This window comes from Hevea brasiliensis, chromosome 9, assembly GCF_030052815.1.
Source record: "Hevea brasiliensis isolate MT/VB/25A 57/8 chromosome 9, ASM3005281v1, whole genome shotgun sequence".
Lineage (NCBI taxonomy): Eukaryota > Viridiplantae > Streptophyta > Magnoliopsida > Malpighiales > Euphorbiaceae > Hevea > Hevea brasiliensis.
In genome coordinates, this window is record NC_079501.1 from 26,467,214 (window position 1) to 26,490,506 (window position 23,293).

A 23,293-nucleotide genomic window follows, 5' to 3' on the forward strand; every position below is an offset into this window, starting at 1 on the left:
GCACCATAAAATGACTCTTTTCAAATTTCAAAACAAGGTTAATGTCAACACATCTCTTAAGCACAAGTGTAAGGTTATGCAAGCATGCATCACATGAGTCACCATAAAACAGTAAAATCATCCATAAATACTTCAATGATGCACTCAACAAAATCATAAAAAATACTAATCATACACCTTTAAAAGATATATAGAGCATTACAAAGACCAAAAGGCATATGACAATAAACAAAAGTACCAAAAAGATAAGTAAAAGTTGTTTTCTCTTGGTCTTTATGTGCTATGACAATTTGATTATAACCAGAATAACCATTAAGAAAGCAATTAGAAGCATGAGTAGCTAACTTTTTAAGCATTTGGTCCATGAATGGCAATGGAAAGTGATTCTTCCTAGTAGTAGCATTGAGCTTGTGATAGTTAATGCACACTCTCCATCCATTTTGAACCCTAGTTGGGACAAGTTCTTTATCTTCATTATTCAAAACTGTGATGATAGTCTTCTTAGGCACAACATGGATTGGACTCACCCACTTGGAATAAAAAATCGAGTACATCACTCGGGCATCATGTAGTTTTAAAATCTCATTCTGGGCTTATATGGGACTAGGAGTTATGGCCTTAATTGGTAGGTTTAATTATTTTATTTAAGGCCCTAAATAAATAAAATAGATGTGTGTGGGTCCCCTAAGTCGTGCAAGTAGAAAATTTATATAAGGAAAGTTATTTTTAATTTGTTTTCCTACTTTAACTAGGATTCTTGAGAGAGAATTAAGTCAAAATGCAACTAAAACTTCCAGATCAAATCTAAAGTGTTAGTTAACCTAATATTCTCTATAAAAGGGTTTAAAATACAAATCTAGAGCTTATCAATTCCCTTCTACTCATAATGGCAAAATTTTTTTTTTTTATGCATTCAAAGTATCGATTACTTGATCTTGCTGCTGGTATGATTTCTTCTTTTTCTTTGGCTTGTGGAGTGCTTCTACATCCATTTGGAGTGTGTGGTATCATCATCAACATCAGATTCAAATTGTTTGAATTCCATTCATAAAGGGCATCATGTTCTTTTTCATTTTTATTATTTTGATTGTATTTTCTTTTATGACCATGAGTGAGTAGTTTCCTTGTTCAGTAGAGAGGATTGTTGAAACTATGGAATAATTATCCTGAGACTATTTTGAGTTGTCAATTAAATTAGTATTTTCTTCACTTGAATATTTATGTTTCCCTTGCAATTCATGAAAAGATGGCATGTTTAATTATTTAGGAGACCTACTACTTAATTATTCATATATGTCTAATTTTAGTATAGTTGATTAAGTCCATAATTGCTTGATTAACTTTATATCAATAGTAAAAGTGATATTGTGTGAATTCATCATATTGCTTAGAGATTCATAATCCAGGTTAAATGATTTTTCTTGTTGTGTAATTGTTATCAAGAATTAGTGATGTTTCTCTAGTATGGTAAAGCTACCATTGAGCTAAATCTTACACTTGACTAAGATTGTTCTATTGGTTAGGAGTTAATTAGATGCTTATTTTGATTAATCTAATAAGTAAGGAGAAATATGAAAATTAATGCTTTTTTGATTTCTACAACCAATTTAATTAAGTGAATGAATTACTGCATTAGTGTCAATGATTTATAGTTAATTTCTATGATGGATACATATCTCTCTACTGAGCCATTTGGTTAGTTTGATTGCCAAATTGAAGGTAACCGAACTGAATTTACTCTTACCGAAATAACCGATTTCATCAGTTCAGTTCGATTTGGTTATTTGGTTATAACTGAATAAATCACACCTTTATCTATGAGATCAACCTCTACTTGCTCTTGCTATAAGTTAATTAGTCTAGTATAATATTTTATTTAATTGGTGCATTCGACATGCATCGCTACCTCACAATAGGGAAGGAAACCCACTAAACTGGAGGAGAAAGTGTGACTCCCCTTACCCGTCTACTGTATAGCCGAGCAAAAAGTGCTACATTCGGTGCCGGAGTACCCTATCTTGTTTTATCATATCTATTGTAAACTTTTGATGTCATTTAAAATATGTATTCTATGTGTAGAAATTTTTTTTTTATATTTTATTTCTGTGGAGACTCGGACAGAGCCTCCCCTGTTTTATTAGTATCTGATGGGTTTCTACTAATCACCTGTTAACATGTTCATATTCATTTCAAATATTTCCCTATCATATTCTCTTTTATGATATCATTCACAACTATTTATGAGATCTCAAAATGAAGTATCATCTATTGCATTCATATGAAAATTCATAGATAATAAATTACAAGTTTTCATTTCAATCTTAAGTTTAATTTTAAGTCCAAAATAAAATATATCATGACTAGACATAATAAACCAAAATACTAGTCTATACATAGGCCCTATCAAAATACAAAAGACTAGTGAGGTAACTTTGGTCGGTGGCAGATCTGGTCAGAACTCTATCCGAGCACTACTGTGACGGCTGCTGATCTTCAGTACCTACACGATGAAAAACTAACGGCTAAGTATAACGCTTAGTAGTGCATAATTTATAATAACAATAATTAAACAATTGAATTAATATCTATAAATCATAATTTCTGGGTCTTTTTACATTTTTATTGCTCTTTAGAAACAATTAATATTATTGGGATCTTTTATGATTTCTTATTATATTTTAAGTCTTAATTAATTTTTATCAGTGCCAAGAAACCTATAACAGATTATAAGAGCTGGATGCACGGGTGTATACTGGTTAGGCAGCCATATGTCATCCCAGATATGCACTGTCGAGCACGAGGCCGGTATCGAGACACGAGACCCGCTGTCAGGCTTGTAAAGCTAGAAATAAAGTAGGCACAATGACCAGTAAGTAGGCATATTGTGACGCCCCTTACCCGTCTATTGTATAGCCGAGCAAGAAGTGCCACATTCGGTGCCGGAGCACCCTATCTTATCTTGTCATGTCTATTGTAAATTTTAATGCTATTTAAATCAGGTAATTTATGTGTAGAATTTTTTTTTTATATCTTATTTTTGTGGAGACCCGGGCAGATCCTCCTCTGTTGTATTAGCATCTAGCGGGTTCCACTATCACCTGTTAACATATTCATAGTCATCTCACATATTTCCATATCATATTCTCTTTTATCATATCATTCACAACTATTTATGAGATCTCAAAATGAAGTGTCATCTATTGCATTCATATGGAAATTCATAGATAATAAATTATAAGTTTTCATTTCAAGTCCAAAATGAAATACATCATAAACTAGTAATTACATCATGAATAAACATAATGAATCAAAATACTAGTTTATACATGGGCCCTACCAAAATACAAAAGACCAGTGAGGTGACTCTAGACAATGGCAGATCTGATCAGAGCTCTATCAGTGCACTACTGGTGTTGCTGCTGCGGCTGCTGGGACTGATCTCCAGTACCTACGCGATGGAAAACCAACGCGCTAAGCATAACGCTTAGTGGTGCATAATTTATAATAACAATAATTTAATAATTTGAAACAATATATGCAACTCATAATTTCTGGGTCTTTTACATTTTTATTTCTCTTTGGAAATAATTAACATTATCGGGATCTTTTATGATTACTTATTGTATTTTAAGTCTTAATTAATTATTTTTCAGTGCCCAAGAAACCTATAACAAATTATAAAAGCTGGATGCACGGGTGTATACTGGTTAGACAGCCATATGTCTATCCAGTATACGTTTGTCAGGCACGAGGCCAGCTGTCGAGCACGAGACTCGCTGTCAGGCTTGTAAAGCCAGAAATAAAGTAGGCACAATGGCCATTAAGTAGGCATATAGCCTGTAGAATAATCATACCAGATATATATTGTCAGTTCATGATTTTCTCGGTAGGCAGTACTGTTATCTGTAGTCCCTAATTGGTATACCAATTTATCCAACTAAATAAATAAGTCTAGGTATACTATGGGCAATTAAATATTTTTAATTAATTTAGTACTATTCACTGCTACTATTTTCTAGTACTGTTCATTGGTATCATTAATTTCATATTAATAGGACATTAGTCCTAATTTACATATTCATATCATTTTTAATATCAAATTTTCCTTATGAGTATTTTAATTATCCTATATAGCATTTTTCCCATGAACCTTTCTTTAGGTTCATGTTGGTGTGTTATCTTTATCTAGGAATTTGACTAGGTTAGGATATCTATTTAGTCACACTTCCTTCATAACAATTGCTCTTCTATGTTTAAACTTGAATTTTAGTTTTTGAATCACTAAATTTGGGGTTATAGAACTCAAGTTATGGTCAAAATACCAAGAAATAGTAGTTTGGGACAATTTCTGGATTGACAGTTTTAGTGACTAAAATTGTGCTAACAATTTGATTTGGTTAAAGACAAAACTGGGTTAAGTGGTCTTCAAGAAAAGTGTATCCCTATGTCTAAACTTTCCATTGGTGAAATTTTAAGTCATTTGGACTAGTATAGAGAGAGTTATGACCAAATGAACACGTACTGTTCATTTGGTCATTTTCTGGGTTGGCAGTTTCAGTGACCCAATTTATGCTAACAATTTGAATTGGTTAAAGGAAAAACTGGGTTAAGTGGTCTTCATGAAAAGTGTAGCCCTTTGTCTAAACTTTCCATTGGTGAAATTTTAAGTCATTTGGACCAGTATAGAGAGAGTTATGACCAAATGAACACGTACTATTCATTTGGTCATTTTCTGGGTTGGCAGTTTCAGTGACCCAACTTATGCTAACAATTTGAATTGGTTAAAGAAAAAATTGAGTTAAGTGGTCTTAATGAAAAGTGTATCCCTATGTCTAAACTTTCAATTGGTGAAATTTTAGGTCATTTGGACCAGTATAGAGAGAGTTATGACCAAATGAACACGTACTGTTCATTCGGTCATTTTCTGGGTTGGGTTGCAGGGTAATCCGGATTTAGGTAGTATTTAGGTCAAGTTTTGGACAGAATTTAGGCATAGTTTCTTCATAGAATATGGGCTATTTTGGGTCTAGTTTCACCTCCAATTGGCCTCATACCAATTGGGGTCACAAAATTTCATTTATGGCCTAAAATGTATACTGCCCTCAACAAACACAACCTGCAGAAAATAGCACTTCCAATAATTCATTTCTCCTCCAACTTCCTTACTTCAATTTGACATTCAAGGCACTTCTAAATATCATCAACACATCTCAATAATCCCAATTGCATGGTATACTACAAAAATACCAAAGTTAGGTCAAACTCTAACTCACAATTTCAACCTCATAAAATCTCAATATAAATCAACTTCTAATACTTATAAATGCATCAACCAACATCATTAAATCACTTGATATACATCATAGTCATTAAAAACCATCACTCACCATGGGTACCAAAAATTCACTCCCCTCATAAACTCGCCTATTTCTTTTAGTTTCTTACAAATTTCACTTCATTTTAACCTTAACTCAAGGATTAATAAAGGAAGAAAGGAAGATTAGGCACTAACCTCTTAGGTAACTTGTTAAACTTCAACTTTTCTTTTTCTTTTCACTATCAATGGCTTCCGTATGGAGTGGGCTAACTTTTTAATGAAGGGGACTATGGGTTTTGAGGAGGAGAAAGCTTGGAAAATCAAGCTTTAAGGAGAACAAAAATGGAGGGAGAGAGCTCCCATAGTGGACAGTTCAAAGAGAGGGAGAGAGAGAAGAGAGGTGAGGAAGATGACTTGTGGTAGGTAGATTTTGTCTCTTGTGTCATACATATATGTATTTTTATTGTACTTTATTTTTTTATGTCATAAGCTTAGCTTCTTTTCTTTTCTTTTCTTTTCTTTTTTCTTTTCTCTTCTTTTTTTTCCTAATTCAAATTCATAAACTTGTAATTTTAATTTATGTTAATTATTTCATTCTCTAAATTTTAATTTGACATTTAGGTCAAAATTCACCTCTTGGGGTAAAATGATCAAAATGCCCTTCATGGGGCATATCAGGTTATTTTTATTATTTTTGTACCAAATAAATAAATTCTCTAAATTTTTCTTTATTTCCTCTAAATTTTTTTCAATATTTTCTTAACATTTATTCCTTCAATTTATGCCTCCTCACTATAGTTTAGGTGTAGTTTCAGACATTTTAACTGTTCGAACAGACATTAGTTGTCGGAACAGTAAAATGTACGGACTACCTACGGTGAGAGCGTTACACATATAGCCTGTAGAACAATCATACCATACATATATTATCAGTTCATGATTTTCTCGGTAGGCAGTACTGCTATCTGTAGTCCCTAATTGATATACTAATTTATCCAAACTAAATAAATAAGTCTAGGTATACTATGGGCAATTAAATATTTTTAATTATTTTAGCACTATTCACTATTACTATTTTCTGGTACTGTTCAGTAGTACCATTAATTTCATATTAATGGGACATTAGTCCCAATTTACATATTCATATCATTTTTAATATTTAATTAGTCTTATGAGTATTTTAATCACCATGTATAGCATTCTTCCCACGAACCTTTCTTTAAGTTCATTTTGATGTGTTATCTTTATCTAGGAATTTGACTAGGTTAGGATGTCTATTTGGTCACACTTACTTCATAACAAATGCTCCTCTATGTTTAAACTTGAATCTCAGTTTTTGAATCACTGAATTTGGAGTTATAGAACTCAAGTTATGGTCAAAATGCCATAACTGGTCCCTTTACCTCTAAGTTGTCCAGAATTTATAATTCTTGGTCAATAAATTTTGACTAGTCATTTGATCATTTTATGGTCATTTTTAGACTTAAGTTCCTTCACAAGATATGTTCCTCTATTCTTAGGGACTCTCAGGTACAATTTCATAATTTTTCAAGCTTGGTATAGTGAGTTATAGTCAATGTATTAATCTGGACTCTTAATCCTATAAAGGCAATAGTCAATTTTCAGGGCAGTATGTTTGTTCCTATTTTTAGGGTCTTTATACTTAGAATTCGACAAAGGTGTCTAAATCAATATTGTAGCCCTAAGTATCATGTTTCCATATCATATTGGCACATCTCAAATGGAATTTCCTAGTGGAAGTTATGGCCAAATGAACACATAGGTATCAAATGGCATTCTGGGTTCAACTTAACATTTTTCAGATTTTAATTCCTAATTTTGGCTAATATTTTCCCTAGGATGCAATGGTTTCTAGAGCTTGGTCAAAACATAAAAATTATTGTGTTATGTCTTATAAAACTTTTGGCACTAGTTTTACTCAATTTACAGCTTTGGAGACCAAGTTATGACATTTTTTTCAAAACTGATCAAGCATACCAAAGGAATAGTATTTTTGACAATTTCTGAGTTGGCAGTTTTAGTGACCCAACTTATGCTAACAATTTGACTTAGTTAAAGGCAAAATTGGGTCAAGTGGTATTCATGAAAAGTGTAGCCCTATGTCTAAGCTTTCCATTGATGTAAATTTTAGGTCATTTGGATCAGTATAGAGAGAGTTATGACCAAATGAACACGTACTGTTCATTTGGTCATTTTCTGGGTTTTAGTGTTTGATCATCCGGGTTTGGGCAGAGAATTGATCATGATTTTGACAAAATTTAGGCAAGGTTCCTCCCTGAAAAATGAAGGTTTGGATGCCCCAAAACACCTCCAATTGGCCTCATACCAATTGGGGCAACACAAAGGGAGATATGGCAATAAAAAGCTACTGGATTCAACAATAATACAACCTACAGAAAATTCACGCTCCCAATTTCAATCTCCTCCTTCTTCCAAACTCCAAATAAGCATATGTGGCACTTCTATAAGCATTAATCTCAACTCAATTAGGTCAAATTCATGCATTTACACAAGGTTCTCAATCATTTACACAAACCCTAGTTTCCAAAGTTTCAAATTTACACAAACACTACACAATCAAACTCCCAAACATTTCAACTCATCACACATTCTCATGGAACCATTTTTCATTACTTAAAAGCAACAAACTTCAAGTTCCATGGCTGCCAAAAATTCAAGGGTTCTTTCCTCAAGATTTTCTTTTTGTTTTCATGACATTTATGCTTGGCTAAACATACTTTTCATGTTTAATAAAGAGAAGAAGAGGGATTAGTACACTAACCTTACTTGAGCTTCCCTAACTTCAATTTTCTTGCTTCCAATGAGTGTCTATAGCTTTCTTAGGGTGTGGGGAGTATTTTTTGTGAAGGGTGCTATGCGTTTTGGTATGTGAAAGCTTGGGAAATCAAGCTTGAAAGCTTGGGGAAATGGGGGACAAGGGTGCTAGCCATGTAGAGGAAGGGAGAGAGAAAGAGTGGAGAAGAAGATGAAGTCGGTGGCTTTTGTCTTCTAATGGGTATATATATATATATATATATATATATATATATTCTATTGTGTACTTTAAATTTTAAAATTTCCATAACCTTTTTTTTTCCTTTCTTTTCTTTTCTTTTCTTTTCTCTTCTCATTTTCCAAATTAAAATTCATAAATTTAATTTATATTAATTATTTTATTTTCTAATTTTAATTTGACATTTAGGTCAAAATTCACCTCTAGAGGTGAAATGACCAAAATGCCATTCATGGTGCTCATCGGGTTATTTTTATTATTTTATACCAATTAATAAATTTTCTAAATTTTATTTTATTTTTTCAAAATTTTTTCTATATTTTTTTAATATTTATTGCATTAATTTATGCCTCCTCACTATAGTTTAAGTGTAGTTCCAGACATCTTGACTGTCCGAACAGACATTAGTCGTCGGAACAGTGAAATGTACGGACTACCTACGGTGAGGGCGTTACAGAAGGTGACCTACCCACTAACCTGGAGGAGGAGGTGAGGAGGGGACCATCCTTTGTCTAGAGGGGCAGAGAAAAACCACCTCAAATGGCAAGAAAGAAGGCTAACTTAGAGAAGAGAAAACCTAAAAAATGAGATCAAAAGGTAGGGGCTCAGAACATAACAAAATTTGTACTAATACTGTAGGCCCTGTAAGCTAAAATGAGCTTGATTTTGATGATAACAAAACTTAATGAAATATACATTAACCTTTTGTGCATAAGTATTTGAAGTGATTTTATAGGTCATGATATGCAAAGACACTGATGGAAGGACTATTCTATTGACATGGCTGATATAAAAGGAGTTTATCATCTTGTATAACACAAGACGAATCAAAGTCCATGAAGAAATATGATAGAAATTAAGCTCTTAGGTCCATTGTACAAGATTAGAGAATTTATGCCATTTGAGACCTAAAATCAATTTTGTTTTTAGATTCAAGGGTTTAGAAAGTGTTTTTATATCATTCCTAAGGTTTTTGAATGGTCAAAAAAATTTTTACAACCTTTCTTCAAAAACTCAAAATTTCAATTTTTAAGTCTGGCAGTAGCGAAATTAGTTAACCCGTTGCAAAAATTAGTTAACTAGTTTTGATGTCTAAAATTCTCTATCTTACAAAACTAGTTAACCGGTGAAAATTTTAGTTAACTATTTTTATGACCTGACCTGACTCAACTCTGCTGCACGACTTTCTAAGCAATAATGGCTAGTTTTTTGAAAATTAAAGAGCCGTTAGACACACTCTCCAGCAGACGTTTTTGGCAATGAAAAGCACCTATAAAAGGCATCATTTACTACAATTCTAACTAATGAAAGTGTTCTTATTCATAGTGAATTTATTGTGGTTTTTAAAGCTTTCATTCAATTACTCTTGAGCTTGAGTGGCAAATCTTCTCTCTCAATCTTCTAGCATTAAATTCTGTATTTGAGAGTTATTGAGAGTGATTTCTTCTACATCAAAACCTATTTAAGGTTGTGTAAGTGTGAGGACACACTTGTGGAAGGTTTTCAAGCACCTTGTGAAGCTTGTGGGAGGTTTTCAAGCACCTTGTGAAGCTTGTGGTCTTTTGTGGGAAGCAAAGACGTTGTAAAGGTCCTCAAGCACCTGGGAAGCTTGTTGATATTGTAAAGGCTTTGAATCTTGCCTGTTGAAAAGATCAAATAGTGGAGTGACTCTCAAAGTGGGACTTTGGGAAGAGTGGATGTAGGCTAAGAGAGCCGAACCACTATAAACATTGTGTTTGATTCTCTTCTTCCCTTAACTCTTTAATTTTCAGCACTTTGATTTTCTGATTATATATATTGAATGTGTTGAGAATTTGTTTATTGAGCTAATATTGCAAACTCTGAATTTTATGTGAGAAAATACACTTGATATCAAGTAATTATTTTGTGTATGAACTAGTATTTGTGCATAACTTGATTGATTACTTAAATTACACCCTAGGAACAGAGTTATACACATACATAGAAGTGCAAAGCCTCAATTTTTCATTAAGTCTAGAGCAAGGGCTGAAAAATTGTCTAAAGTGTCCAATTCACCCCCCTCTTGGTCACTTTCTTTGGGACAACAAATTGGTATCAGAGCTTGTCTCTCTTGCTTGAGGTTTAAACACCTTAGAGAGATCCTACAATGGCTAGCACATCTAACACAGCTGGTATCCCTGCACCTTTAGCTGAAGGACACTCTATCACTAGACCACCTTTGTTTAATGGTTCTAATTATTCTTTTTGGAAAGTGAGGATGAGAAATTTTATTCAATCTGTTGATATTGAGGCATGGCAAAGAATTGTTAAAGGTCCTGAAATTCCATTAGAATTGCATGCTGATGGTTATAGAGAAAAACTAGAAGATGAATATAATGAACTTGATTGGAAGAAAGTTTCTTCAAATGCTAAAGCTTTAAACATTCTTCATTGTGCACTTGATGCAACTGAGTATAATCGTATTTCAGGTTGTGCATCTGCAAAAGAAGTGTGGGATAAACTTGAAGTCACATATGAAGGGACTAATCAAGTGAAGGAATCAAAAGCAAATAGGCTTGTTCGGGAATATGAACTATTTGAGATGAAACCTGGAGAAACCATTTCAGAAATGAGCACAAGATTTACTGATCTGGTGAATGTTCTCAAAGCTCTTGAAAAAGAATTCACTGAAGAAGAGTTAGTCAAGAAAGTCTTGAGGTCACTACCTAAATCATGGGAAACAAAAGTTACGGTGATCTTTGACACCAAAGATTTCTCCAAATTCACTTATGATGAGCTGATTGGGTCTCTTATTGCTCATGAAATGCTTTATGACAAGAGCAAGAGCAATGTAGATGATGAAAAGAAAAAGAGAGGAATTGCCTTAAAGTCAAGCCAAGAGGATGAATTAAGGAAAACTAAAGCTTTTAAAGGCTGCCTCAAGTGACACTCAATTGTTCAAGTGATGAAGATGATCTTGCCATGATTACAAGAAGATTCAAGAAAGCATTCAAAAAGGGAGGTTCAAAATATAAGAAATTCCTGAAGAAATATTCTCCCAAAGGTGAAACAAGCAAAGATCAAAGTGAGATTAAATGCTTTGAATGCAACAAACCTGGTCACATCAAGCCAAATTGTCCTAAACTGAAAAAGAAGAATTCAAAGGACAAGAGCAAGAAAGCCTTGGTTCTTTGGTTGAATGGATAGTGATGATTCCTCAAGTGATAACTCTAGTGACAAGGAGGTTGCACACATTTGTCTCATGGCTCTAGGAGAGGATAAACCAGAAAGTTCCCAACAAAGAGAAATCAACACTGAGGTAAATAATTCTGACTCTCTTAGTATTGAAGATTATGAAGAAGCATTTGCCAAATTATATGAAGAATACAAAGTTTATAAGAAAAAATGTTCTGCTTTAAATAAAGAAATTGCTTCCTTAAGAGCTGAAAATGATTCTATGAGCATTGTTGTACAAGAAAATAAATTTTATAAAAATCAAATGCTCTTGTATGATGAGCTGAATAAGGAGTTAGAAGATTCAAAAATTGCTTGTGAAAAACTCATTGAGAAAAACAGGATTTTAGAAACTAAGGTGGAATCTTTGACCAATGATTTAGCTAAATTCACAAATGGCACACAAATTCTTGATACGATACTTGGTTCTCAAAGATTATCAAATCAAAAATCTGGTCTTGGTTATGATGGATTCATGCACTATGGAAAATACAAAAATTTCTTTGTAAAAGCTTCATCTCATTCATTATCAAATGTCATTTGCTTTTACTGCAACCAAAATGGTCATATGGTTAGTCATTGTCCCATAAGGAAAGGTTCCTCAAAAGTAAAAAGGATATGGGTGCCTAAAGGAACAATTCCTAATGTCTCTAACTCTCAAGGACCCAAACTTGCTTGGGTACCTAAGAAATAGTCAATAAATTTCAGGTATGTCTTAGAAGCAAGCAAGAGTGTGAACAATGGTATGTTGATAGTGCTTGTTCAAGACACTGTAGACCCTTATTTTGTGATGAGTATGTGCATTGAGGCCGTGGGAAACCCGATGATGAAAAATTATATGACTTTAAGATGTAATTGGAGGCATGGAGCTGAATTATTAATTCCGTGGCATGATCTTGAAAAAAATAAAAATAATAATAAAATCTTGGGGAAATTAAATTAATTAAATTTAAATAAAATTTTATTTTGTTTAAATTTAATATGGGTAGTTCTTAAATGGATCTAATTAAGTTTAATTGGGCTCTATGGGCCTAAGAAAGCCTAGTTAGGAATTTTAAATGGGATCCATTTAATTATTTTCTAAAAATTAAAATAACAAAATATCTCTTTCCTCCTTGACCCCACTCTCTTCCTCACTCCCTATTGGTGCCTTCCATTTTTTCCTGTCTTCCTATTGGTTGAAACACCTCACCCATATCCCAGTCTTATTCGAATTCTGCAATCGCAGTTGTTTAAGTCATCTAAACTTTATCACCCTAAGACTCCAAATCCTACCACACCTCTTCCTCATTCCCTATTGGTGCCTTCCATTTTTTCCTGTCTTCCTATTGGTTGAAACACCTCACCCATATCCCAGTCTTATTCGAATTCTGCAATTGTAGTTGTTTAAGTCATCTAAACTTTATCATCCTAAGACTCCAAACCCTATCACACCTCTCTCCCAAAACCCTATAAATACCCTACTAGAGAAGAGAAGAAAGAGGATGGGAGGAGAGAGATAGAGAAAATTCAGAGTTATAAGAAATTTAGAGATATTTAAGACTCTTTGAGTTCTTCCTTATTATTTTTTTTCTTCAAGAAGATTTTCATACAAGATTTCTGGAAGGTCAGTTTTTATTGTTTTCTTTTCAAGATCTATACCACACAATATTTTAATTCTATGCTATTTGTCTTCAATTTATTTTATATGTTCATATAGATCATGTAATCATGTTTAATTTGAGGGGATACACAACTCTGCACATGTTTAGTTTCTGTCTCTCGTATTTTTATTATTTTTCTTTATTTTCTAAATCTGTAAAAAATTTGTAAAAATTATATTCATATTCTACACGAAATTCCATTAATTTTAGGCTCAAGAATCACTAAAAAAGTTTTAATATTTTGTAAGTTATGGCTGTTTGAAGTTAGGGTTCCTGTAAAATCTGATTTGCAGGATATCCAACTTGTGGAGCCCATATTTCCCTTGTTCCTTAATATTTTTGTGCAAATCTAGTGTCTAAAATTAACTTCAAAATCTTATGAATCTTTTCCAATTGGTTTTGCATTCATATCTTTTGTGGTTAATGAGTTATGAATTTTACAAAAAAGTAGTACGATTCTGTCACTTAGAAGAGTTACGATTTATGTAGATCATTCGGCTAGGGTTTTTTTTTTATTTATAAATTTTATGTTATTGTATGATATGTAAGCTATCTTCTGTAATTTTTTTATGATTTTTAGGCATGTTTAACTATTTTTAAAAAATCGAATTTCTTGCTACTGTTAATCTGCCAGAATTTAAAAATTGTATATTTATGCATGTTCTTGTATTTTCTTAGGTTTTAATTGATATTTGATCTATTTTCTGTATTCTTTTAATTCAAGAAGTGTTATAAAGTGGTTGGATCATGTTAGAAGACTTAGACCATTAGGTAGTTGTAACTAATTAGGAATCTTAACCCTTTAGGAGACTAGAGTTAGAATCCAATGTAAATTGTTGTTAATATTTTCTTTATTTCTTTTATTTTCTTTAGTTTCTTTATTTTTTATTACAAACAAAATTGGTAAGTAGCCCTAAGGTAAGTACCAAAGAGGGCATTTGCGTGGAGCTTATATGGAGCTAAACGGGAGTAAGCCAGGGATATCATTGCCATACTAGAAGAGAAGACCCTTTTTTAAGGGTAGCTTGCCCCAATGGCAACTGCATTTACCAACAGGTAAGTAGCTCTAAATTTCTTGAATAACCATTGGCATGAAATTATAGTAATAATAGAACTTTTATTTGGTAAATTAAAATTAACAATGTTTTTAATTTAACTGACTTTTGCATGTAATTAATTTAAACAAATACTTTGTAAATTAAAATTAATCTTGTTTGTAAATTAAACTAACATTGGCATGTAAATAAATTTAATTTAATACTTGATAATTGTAAAATAAATTTGCATGTTAGAAATCTTTATTAGGTTGTGATTGTTTGGGCCTTATGTGATATTAGAATAAATTATACATGTACATAATTAACTTAGTTCAATTATCCTTAGGGTAACTTGGTGAAAATTAATTAATTAGGTTAAATAGAAACATAGGGTTATTTGAAATTGAATTTGTTTGTAAATTAAATTCTCAATAATAAATTAATTTTAGTCATCTGGTAAATATCATTTAAATAATTAGCAACCCCATAGATAGGAATTACTTGTGCATGAAAATTGTGTGTAAACAACAACCCTTTTGTGAATTACTTGCGTGTGTAGGATTAGAATTGCATTTTTAGGATAAAGTTTAATAAAGGAATAATAAACAAGACTTCTAGAAACATTAGTAGAGGACTGGCACTCGAATTAACGAGGTTAGACCAGGCGTAAGGGGTGCCTAACACCTTCCCCTTACGTACCCACTATCCCGAACCTAGACATTGGGCTATGGTAATGACGGTTGTGGAAACTCTGCAAGGAGTAAGTTGCCATCCATGACCCTCGGAAGAAACACTGAATATGTCCCGGTTATTACCCGGGTGGCGACTCCTGTCTATCTATGCCTTCGTGGCATAAATCCTTAATACCGTGGTAGTGTTATGGGAAGACGGTACTTACCAGTGGTTTGATTCTATTAGGATTGTATGAAGTGCATGTCTAGGAAATGCTGTCTAAGGAGGTGGTACTTAAGTGAGACCATTGTGACTCCACCATCTTTCCTGGGCATTACCTGGTGCATTTTGTATAAATCTAATGGATGATATTTCGCCTCACGCCCCACCCCTACATGACTGGAGACAAAGAAAAATTTTCAAACCTCACCTTGAAAAGTGGTGGACATGTGAGATTTGGGGACAAAGGCAAAGCTTACATCATTGGAAGTGGCTCTATTGGGAAAAATCCAAGCATAAAGGATGTCGCATTAGTTGAAGGTTTGAAATTCAATCTCCTTAGTGTAAGTCAATTATGTGATAAAGGTTACAAAGTTACTTTTAATTCTACACATTGTGAGATTAGAAGTTTGCATAATGATCATACATTATTCATTGCACCTAGAAGTGAAAATGTATATTTGCTTGATTTGAATATTATTGAAAATGGAAATGAAAGATGCCTTGTATCTCTTGAAGAAGATAGTTGGTTGTGGCATAGAAGACTTGGTCATGCTAGTATGCATGTGATTTCAAAACTTTTAAGATATGACCTTGTTAAAGGTTTGCCAAAAATTAACTTTGAAAAAGACCATGTTTGCAAGCCTTGTTCTCTTGGGAAACAAACCAAAGTTTCTTTCAAATCAAAGAATGTTATTTCAACATTTAGACCTCTTGAGTTGTTACATCTTGATTTGTTTGGTCCTATTACACCTATTAGTCTTGGTGGTAAAGCGTATACCTTGGTCATAGTAGATGATTACACTAGGTATACATGGACATATTTTCTTGCACATAAGGATGATTTGAAGAGTATTGGAACTCCTATGAGCTCCACCATCAAGTTAGAAAAGGATGAAAAAGGTAAAGATGTTGATCAAAAGCTATTTAGAGGCATGATTGGCTCACTTTTATATTTAACTGCATCTAGACCTGACATTCATTTTAGTGTGTGTTTGTGTGCTTGGTTTCAATCATGTCCTAAGGAATCTCATCTAATTGCTGTCAAAAGGATTTTCAAATACCTCATTGGCACACACTCAATTGGTTTATGGTATCCTAAATGCGACACATTTGATCTAGTTGGATATAGTGATTCTGACTTTGCTGGAAGTAGATTGGATAGAAAGAGTACTTCGGGTACTTGTCAATTCCTAGGTCATGCCTTAGTTTCTTGGCATAGTAAGAAACAAACTTCTGTAGCTCTTTCTCTGTGAGCGAATACATTCTTTGCAGGAAGTTGTGTTGCTCAAATTCTATGGATGAAGCAACAATTAGAAGATTTTGGTATAAAGGTTGATCATGTTCCTATAAGGTGTGATAATACTAGTGCCATCAACCTAACTAAAAATCCAATCCAACACTCTAGATCAAAGCACATAGAAATTAGACATCACTTTATTAGAGATCATGTTCAAAACGGTGACATTAAGTTAGAGTTTGTTCCTACAGAACAACAACTTGCAGATATTTTTACAAAACCACTAAATGAGGAAAACTTTTGTAGGATTAGAAGAGAACTTGGCATGAGTGAAGCTATTGAATGATATTTATTGCATTTGATATGAATTTGGTGCAAAAATTGGGTAAATATGTTGTTAGTACTATATTCTGCGTCCATGTGTTTTTAGTTAACTACTTTCTCACTGCAGTTGTCTAATTTTATACCTGTATAATATTTAGCCAACTGGGTTTCAAAATTAGTTAACTAATTTTGCCTCTGTGTACATGTGACAAAACGCGCCTGATTTAAAATTACTTTATTCCTAACTGGTATTTTCCCTCTCTTTGTAATCCATTTTGACAAATATACCCCTGACCATAGTTATGCTCTTTTTATGGCTTCAAAGGGTAAAATTGGGTTTTGGCAAAAAGGGATTCCCAGTTCTCCATGAAAAATTGTACACAATTTCAAAATTTGAAAATTTTTTTTTTTTGTGTAACTGCTGCATATCACTTCAATCAATCTAAAACTCCCTCATTTCTCTGCTGCAAGTTGATTCTCCACTCTCTTAGAAACCTCAAATTTCTCTCAAAACCATAAATCCCCAATTTTCTTTCTCAAATCCCTAAACGGTAAAATCCCGTTCTTCCTTAAGCCACTACTTCTCACTGAAATTTTTCAAGGATCGATGGCAAGGGTAAAACAAGTGACTACCAAACCTCGAAAATTCATGGGTGATGCCATGAAAGCTGCGGTTCGAAAGGAGAGAGAAGAAGGCGAAGTTGAGAAACGATGTGACAAAGCAGAGATGGCGAGCAGGCAAGAAAAAGAAAGGAAAGGGTATTCTTTGGGTGAGCCCTCTGCGAAAAAGAAGAAAATGGAAAAAGGCCCTGCTTCGAAACCTTTTGTGCAACAAAATATTTTTGAGCCAAGGTACATTAAATGGGATTCATTTTCTGACTTGCCTTATGAATTTGAAGAATTATTTACTTTTCAAAGCTGGATGGAATTTTCTTTGTTGAATGAATATTATTATCCTTATTTGATTCAAGAATTTTATGGAAGTATGAAAGAAGTTGTTAAAGGAGAAAGTTTCAGTGTGAGAGTTAAGAAGAAAAGTCAGATTATTGATGTTGATTTCTTAGCCTCTGTTTTAAACCTACCAAATGATGGAAATAAGATTGGAACCTTCAAAGATTCTAGGAAGCTTGATGGATATGATGAGAAGGCATTTCAATTATCAATTTTTCCGGAGGCTACACTTGAAAATGAAATGACCAATATCAGTTTAGTGCCTCAAAATTTTAGGATTCTACAATCCTTCATTCGATATTTGCTCAATCCTAGGAGTGGTAGTCACTCATATGCAAATAGCCTTGACTTATGCATTATGTGGCACTTGGTTAACAAAATCAGATTTAATTTGCCATTTTTGATTTTTAAAGTGATTGCTAAGTCTAGTAAGCATAGAAGGTTGCCATATGCTATGCCTTTGACTCTTATATTTCAAGCTATGGGAGTTGATTTGAGTAAAGAAAAGAAGTTTAGCAATCCTATCCCCATTAAGGAGATATTCAAGGCTGATGATGGTAGAAAAAGGAGTAAGAAAGAAGAGACTGAGTTTGAGATTGAATCGAATCGAATCAAATTACAAACAGAATCGGACATCCCACTAAGCAAGTTGAAAGAAAAGAGTTCTAAGATAGATGAAGGGGAAAGCTCTAAGAAGAAAGAGAAAATGAAGCTGAAAATGTCAGATTTTGTGAAAATCAGTAAAGCAAATCTGGACATGATGAAGGAAATAAAAGAAATGAGTGGACTGACCTTGAATATTTTAGAAAAATCTCATGAGTTGCAGAAGGGAATTATGGCTGAACACAATGCAAAGATGGATATGTTGATTAATAGATTGGATAGACAAGAGTGGTTCATGAAGAAGATGGCTCAAATGTTGTTTGGTGAATCTTTTGGCAAATTTGGAGATTTTGGAAGTTACCCACAGGGTACTGCTGGTCCTAGCAATGCAAAGGCTGTTGGACCAAGTGGAGTAAAAATTTCTGAAGTGGAAGAAGAAGCAGAGGAGCATGTAGAAGCTGCTGAAAAGGTACAAGAAGAAAGTAAGCTAGCTGAGGTTGAAGAAGTAGAGAAAAATCATGAGAAGGAAAAATCTGCAGAAGAGGCATCAGAAACAGAACAAGAACCTGCCAACGAAACATCAAGAGAATCCTCCTCATCTCATACTACAAGCAACAGCAGCAGTGACAATGGCAAAAGTGAAGGTAGAAATGGTTCAAGACAAGAAGAGGAGAAGGAAGAGCAGTCACAAGACCCATCCTCTGAACAACCAAACATTGTTCCTACTGCCTCTCAACCAGTACCTGAATCAACCATCTCTTTACCCATGCAATACGGACCTAGAAGAACCAAAACACAAGCCAGAAAATCAGTTCTACCTATTCCTCCAAAAATCCAAGTACCCATAACTGAAAAAGAACCCCCAAAGAAGAAGACACAAGCCAAACTTGTTGATCCCACTCACCTTAGGAGAAGTGGCAGAATTCTTAGCAATAAAGAAAAATCTTGAGATTTTTTGAAATATGCTTTATGACTTTCAAAGTTGTGTCTTTTTGTTTTTTAAACAAAGAAGAAAATAGGAGAAAGCCTATCCTTTTGTTGATGTCAAAAAGGGGGAGAAATCTGGAGAAGATAAGGAAATTTTTTAACTGACAGAATGTTTTTAGTTAACTGGGTACATTTTTAGTTAACTAATTTTGATCAGTGGTTATATGGTTCACATTCTGATGTAGATATTTTGGACTTATTTTGGAAAGTTATTAAAGATGTGTTGATGATCCTTTATGATTGACTTATGGTTGATATATCTTATGTATGATGATTGAATTGATCTTGGATGAATTAATCTTGGAAATTGCTTAACATGTTATTACCTTCAAGATGCTTTGAATATCAGATTTAGGGGGAGCTATTTTATAGCTTCTCAACATTCTTAATGATTATGTGCATACATATAGGGGGAGCTTGTCTAAAAGCAAGTTCTTGCATACATGACATATGTAGATAGTTATACAATTGAATTTTTATGATCTTCATAGATTCATTAAGTTTTGACATCATCAAAAAGGGGGAGATTGTAGGCCCTGTAAGCTAAAATGAGCTTGATTTTGATGATAACAAAACTTAATGAAATATACATTAACCTTTTGTGCATAAGTATTTGAAGTGATTTTATAGGTCATGATATGCAAAGACACTGATGGAAGGACTATTCTATTGACATGGCTGATATAAAAGGAGTTTATCATCTTGTATAACACAAGACGAATCAAAGTCCATGAAGAAATATGATAGAAATTAAGCTCTTAGGTCCATTGTACAAGATTAGAGAATTTATGCCATTTGAGACCTAAAATCAATTTTGTTTTTAGATTCAAGGGTTTAGAAAGTGTTTTTATATCATTCCTAAGGTTTTGAATGGTCAAAAAATTTTTACAACCTTTCTTCAAAAACTCAAAATTTCAATTTTTAAGTCAGCGATGGCGAAATTAGTTAACGTTGCGAAAATTAGTTAACTAGTTTTGATGTCTAAAATTCTCTATCTTACAAAACTAGTTAACCGGTGAAAATTTTAGTTAACTATTTTTATGACCTGACCTGACTCAACTCTGCTGCACGACTTTCTAAGCAATAACGGCTAGTTTTTTGAAAATTAAAGAGTTAGACACACTCTCAGTGACGTTTTTGGCAATGAAAAGCACCTATAAAAGGCATCATTTACTACAATTCTAACTAATGAAAGTGTTCTTATTCATAGTGAATTTATTGTGGTATTTTTGAAGCTTTCATTCAATTAATCTTGAGCTTAAGTGGCAAATCTTCTCTCTCAATCTTCTAGCATTAAATTCTGTATTTGAGAGTTATTGAGAGTGATTTCTTCTACATCAAAACCTATTTAAGGTTGTGTAAGTGTGAGGACACACTTGTGGAAGGTTTTCAAGCACCTTGTGAAGCTTGTGGGAGGTTTTCAAGCACCTTGTGAAGCTTGTGGTCTTTTGTGGGAAGCAAAGACGTTGTAAAGGTCCTCAAGCACCTGGGAAGCTTGTTGATATTGTAAAGGCTTTGAATCTTGCCTGTTGAAAAGATCAAATAGTGGAGTGACTCTCAAAGTGGGACTTTGGGAAGAGTGGATGTAGGCTAAGAGAGCCGAACCACTATAAACATTGTGTTTGATTCTCTTCTTCCCTTAACTCTTTAATTTTCAGCACTTTGATTTTCTGATTATATATATTGAATGTGTTGAGAATTTGTTTATTGAGCTAATATTGCAAACTCTGAATTTTATGTGAGAAAATACACTTGATATCAAGTAATTATTTTGTGTATGAACTAGTATTTGTGCATAACTTGATTGATTACTTAAATTACACCCTAGGAACAGAGTTATACACATACATAGAAGTGCAAAGCCTCAATTTTTCATTAAGTCTAGAGCAAGGGCTGAAAAATTGTCTAAAGTGTCCAATTCACCCCCCTCTTGGTCACTTTCTTTGAGACAACAAATACAAATTAATTAATCATAATATATATTGACACGTATATATATAGAGCTTCCGAGATACAACAGCGTCTGCGGCGGCAGATCTAAAGGAATAAATGCGGTCACTTGACCTATTTTTTGCTAAATGTATTAATTGAAAAAAGAAAAAAACATTTTAGCCATTTAAAAGTTTATTTACTTTTAAAATTTAGTTGTAACTTTTCAATAATGAACTTTATCAAGATAAAATAGTGAATGACTTAGTGATATGTCTTTGATTGCATTAAAAATAATGTATTTTTTTAAAATAGTTTTTAGGGTATTATATGTTTTTGAGTCTAATTATAATATATTAATTTAAAATTTTTTAATAATATTTTATTATTTATATTTATATATCAAACCCAGGAAAAAAATTTTCTACATCGTGTCTGTACGTATATTCATTTTGTCATCTAGCAACTTCATAATATTAGAAATTATAATTCCAATATCGTTTGAAAATTGCTCGTTATATATTTTTTTCTTTTCAAACTGTGAATAAGCTAGAAGCTTGGAAACTGATCATGCATGCATTTTGAAATAGTTGGTTTGGTAGGATTTAATTTTGATAAATATATCAAACCCGAACTCTTGTTCTTGCAGGAAATGGCCAAATGGAATGGGCACCCTTTTGTCTATTTTCAGATGCAAATCATCTGTGGGATTTTAGCTTACTGTCACTTAATGATGCCACGCAGTACCCACCTAAATCCCAGAGAATATGAAATCAAGGACATGCGGTGAGTGTCTACGTTTGAATGTTTTAAGGATATTAGAATCCTGAAACCTATATATAAATGATATACGCACTTAAGTCATTAGTTAATTAATTCAATGACATTATAATTCGTAAGTAGATAATAAATCACACTAAGAATTCATAATAATTGAAGAGAAAATTGATAAGCTAATTAAAAATATCTATTGTTTAATCTCCCGAGATAATGGATATCAGAGTTAATTAACTATATATGTCGGAACATGTAGGACAAGGTCTGGCTCCGGGAACTGTGGAGGTCTGGGATCTGGGTGACTAAGTAAGCAAAGTAATATTCAGATTAAAAAAAGATGAAGTAAGAACAGTAATAATAGTGTCTCACATGGAGGGTTGTTTGCCTCACATGGTCAATGATGTTATCTTACTTAATATGCAAACAACGTTTTTAAATGTAAACCCTAATTATTCACTCACACTCGCACAAATTGAATTAATGCGCTTGACATGCTTATTTTGGGCTTTGCAGGGACAATATAGCGGCTAGTGGGGGAAGTGCTTAACTGAGCTTCTTTCTTTTTTCTCAATTGAAATGACAGATGATGAAAGACAAATTCTTGATTAATGTCTTTTAATCACAAGTGATAGATGAAAGAAAGACAGAAAAAGAAAAGACAAGAATCAATCGATGTTGAAATTCTTGCACAAAACCCTAACGAGAAAGGACAAATTCTGCATGTCAAATTTGGTCAGCAAGAAGCACTCACTTTTTATATGGGTTAAATTTTTACCTTTTTTCCCCTCTCTTTGTTTGTGATGTTGATGAGTCCATGAGAGCACGCCCACTCATTATGTCTCCTGGAAAAAATTTCATTGCTTTAAAGGGATTTTAATGCTTGACTTCAATCCAAGTAAGAGTTTGTGTCCTCCAGATCAATAACACCCAAACAAACATACTTTTCTTCCTAGTCAGTCTTGTTACCCATTATGAGACGCCTGTACTTTAATTGCTTCCTGCCTACCGAATATTTAAACCCCAGGTAATTTTTCAAATTCTACTTTGACGACGTCAATGTCTATGCTTCTTCCTTCTTCCTCTTCTTCAATCATCTAAATCTATATATGTCTGGTTCTCGCAGCTAGTTGAACCTTAGAATTAAGCTGAGGTGGGTCATTATCCAATTTTGTTTATTTTTGTTCCTTGCATGCTATCATATTTCTAGTCTTGGAAAGCTGTTGTTTGTTTGTGCTTCGCAGCTTTGGTTATTATCGATCTTAGAGATATATGAAGAGTTAACACATATTTCTGAAGAAGGAGCTTCTGGGTCCATTTTAGTTCATCTTTGTTTGATAAGCAAAGGAAGCAAGAGTAAGAGGAAAA

At 33.3% G+C, this 23,293-nt stretch overlaps 2 protein-coding genes across 2 annotated transcripts; both read left to right on the forward strand.

Moving 5' to 3' along the window:
* The first annotated feature begins 11,511 nt into the window (after positions 1-11,511).
* LOC131182852 (uncharacterized) lies at positions 11,512-16,703 on the forward strand. Its single transcript, XM_058152197.1, has 3 exons — positions 11,512-12,007; positions 15,721-16,296; positions 16,393-16,703. The coding sequence occupies exons 1-3, from the start codon at positions 11,512-11,514 to the stop codon at positions 16,701-16,703; spliced, it is 1,383 nt and encodes a 460-aa protein (XP_058008180.1).
* A 585-nt stretch (positions 16,704-17,288) lies between these two features.
* Positions 17,289-19,184, forward strand: LOC131182853 (uncharacterized). The gene has a single exon (XM_058152198.1). It carries the CDS (start codon positions 17,289-17,291, stop codon positions 19,182-19,184), a length of 1,896 nt encoding a protein of 631 aa, XP_058008181.1.
* The last annotated feature ends 4,109 nt before the right edge of the window (positions 19,185-23,293 follow it).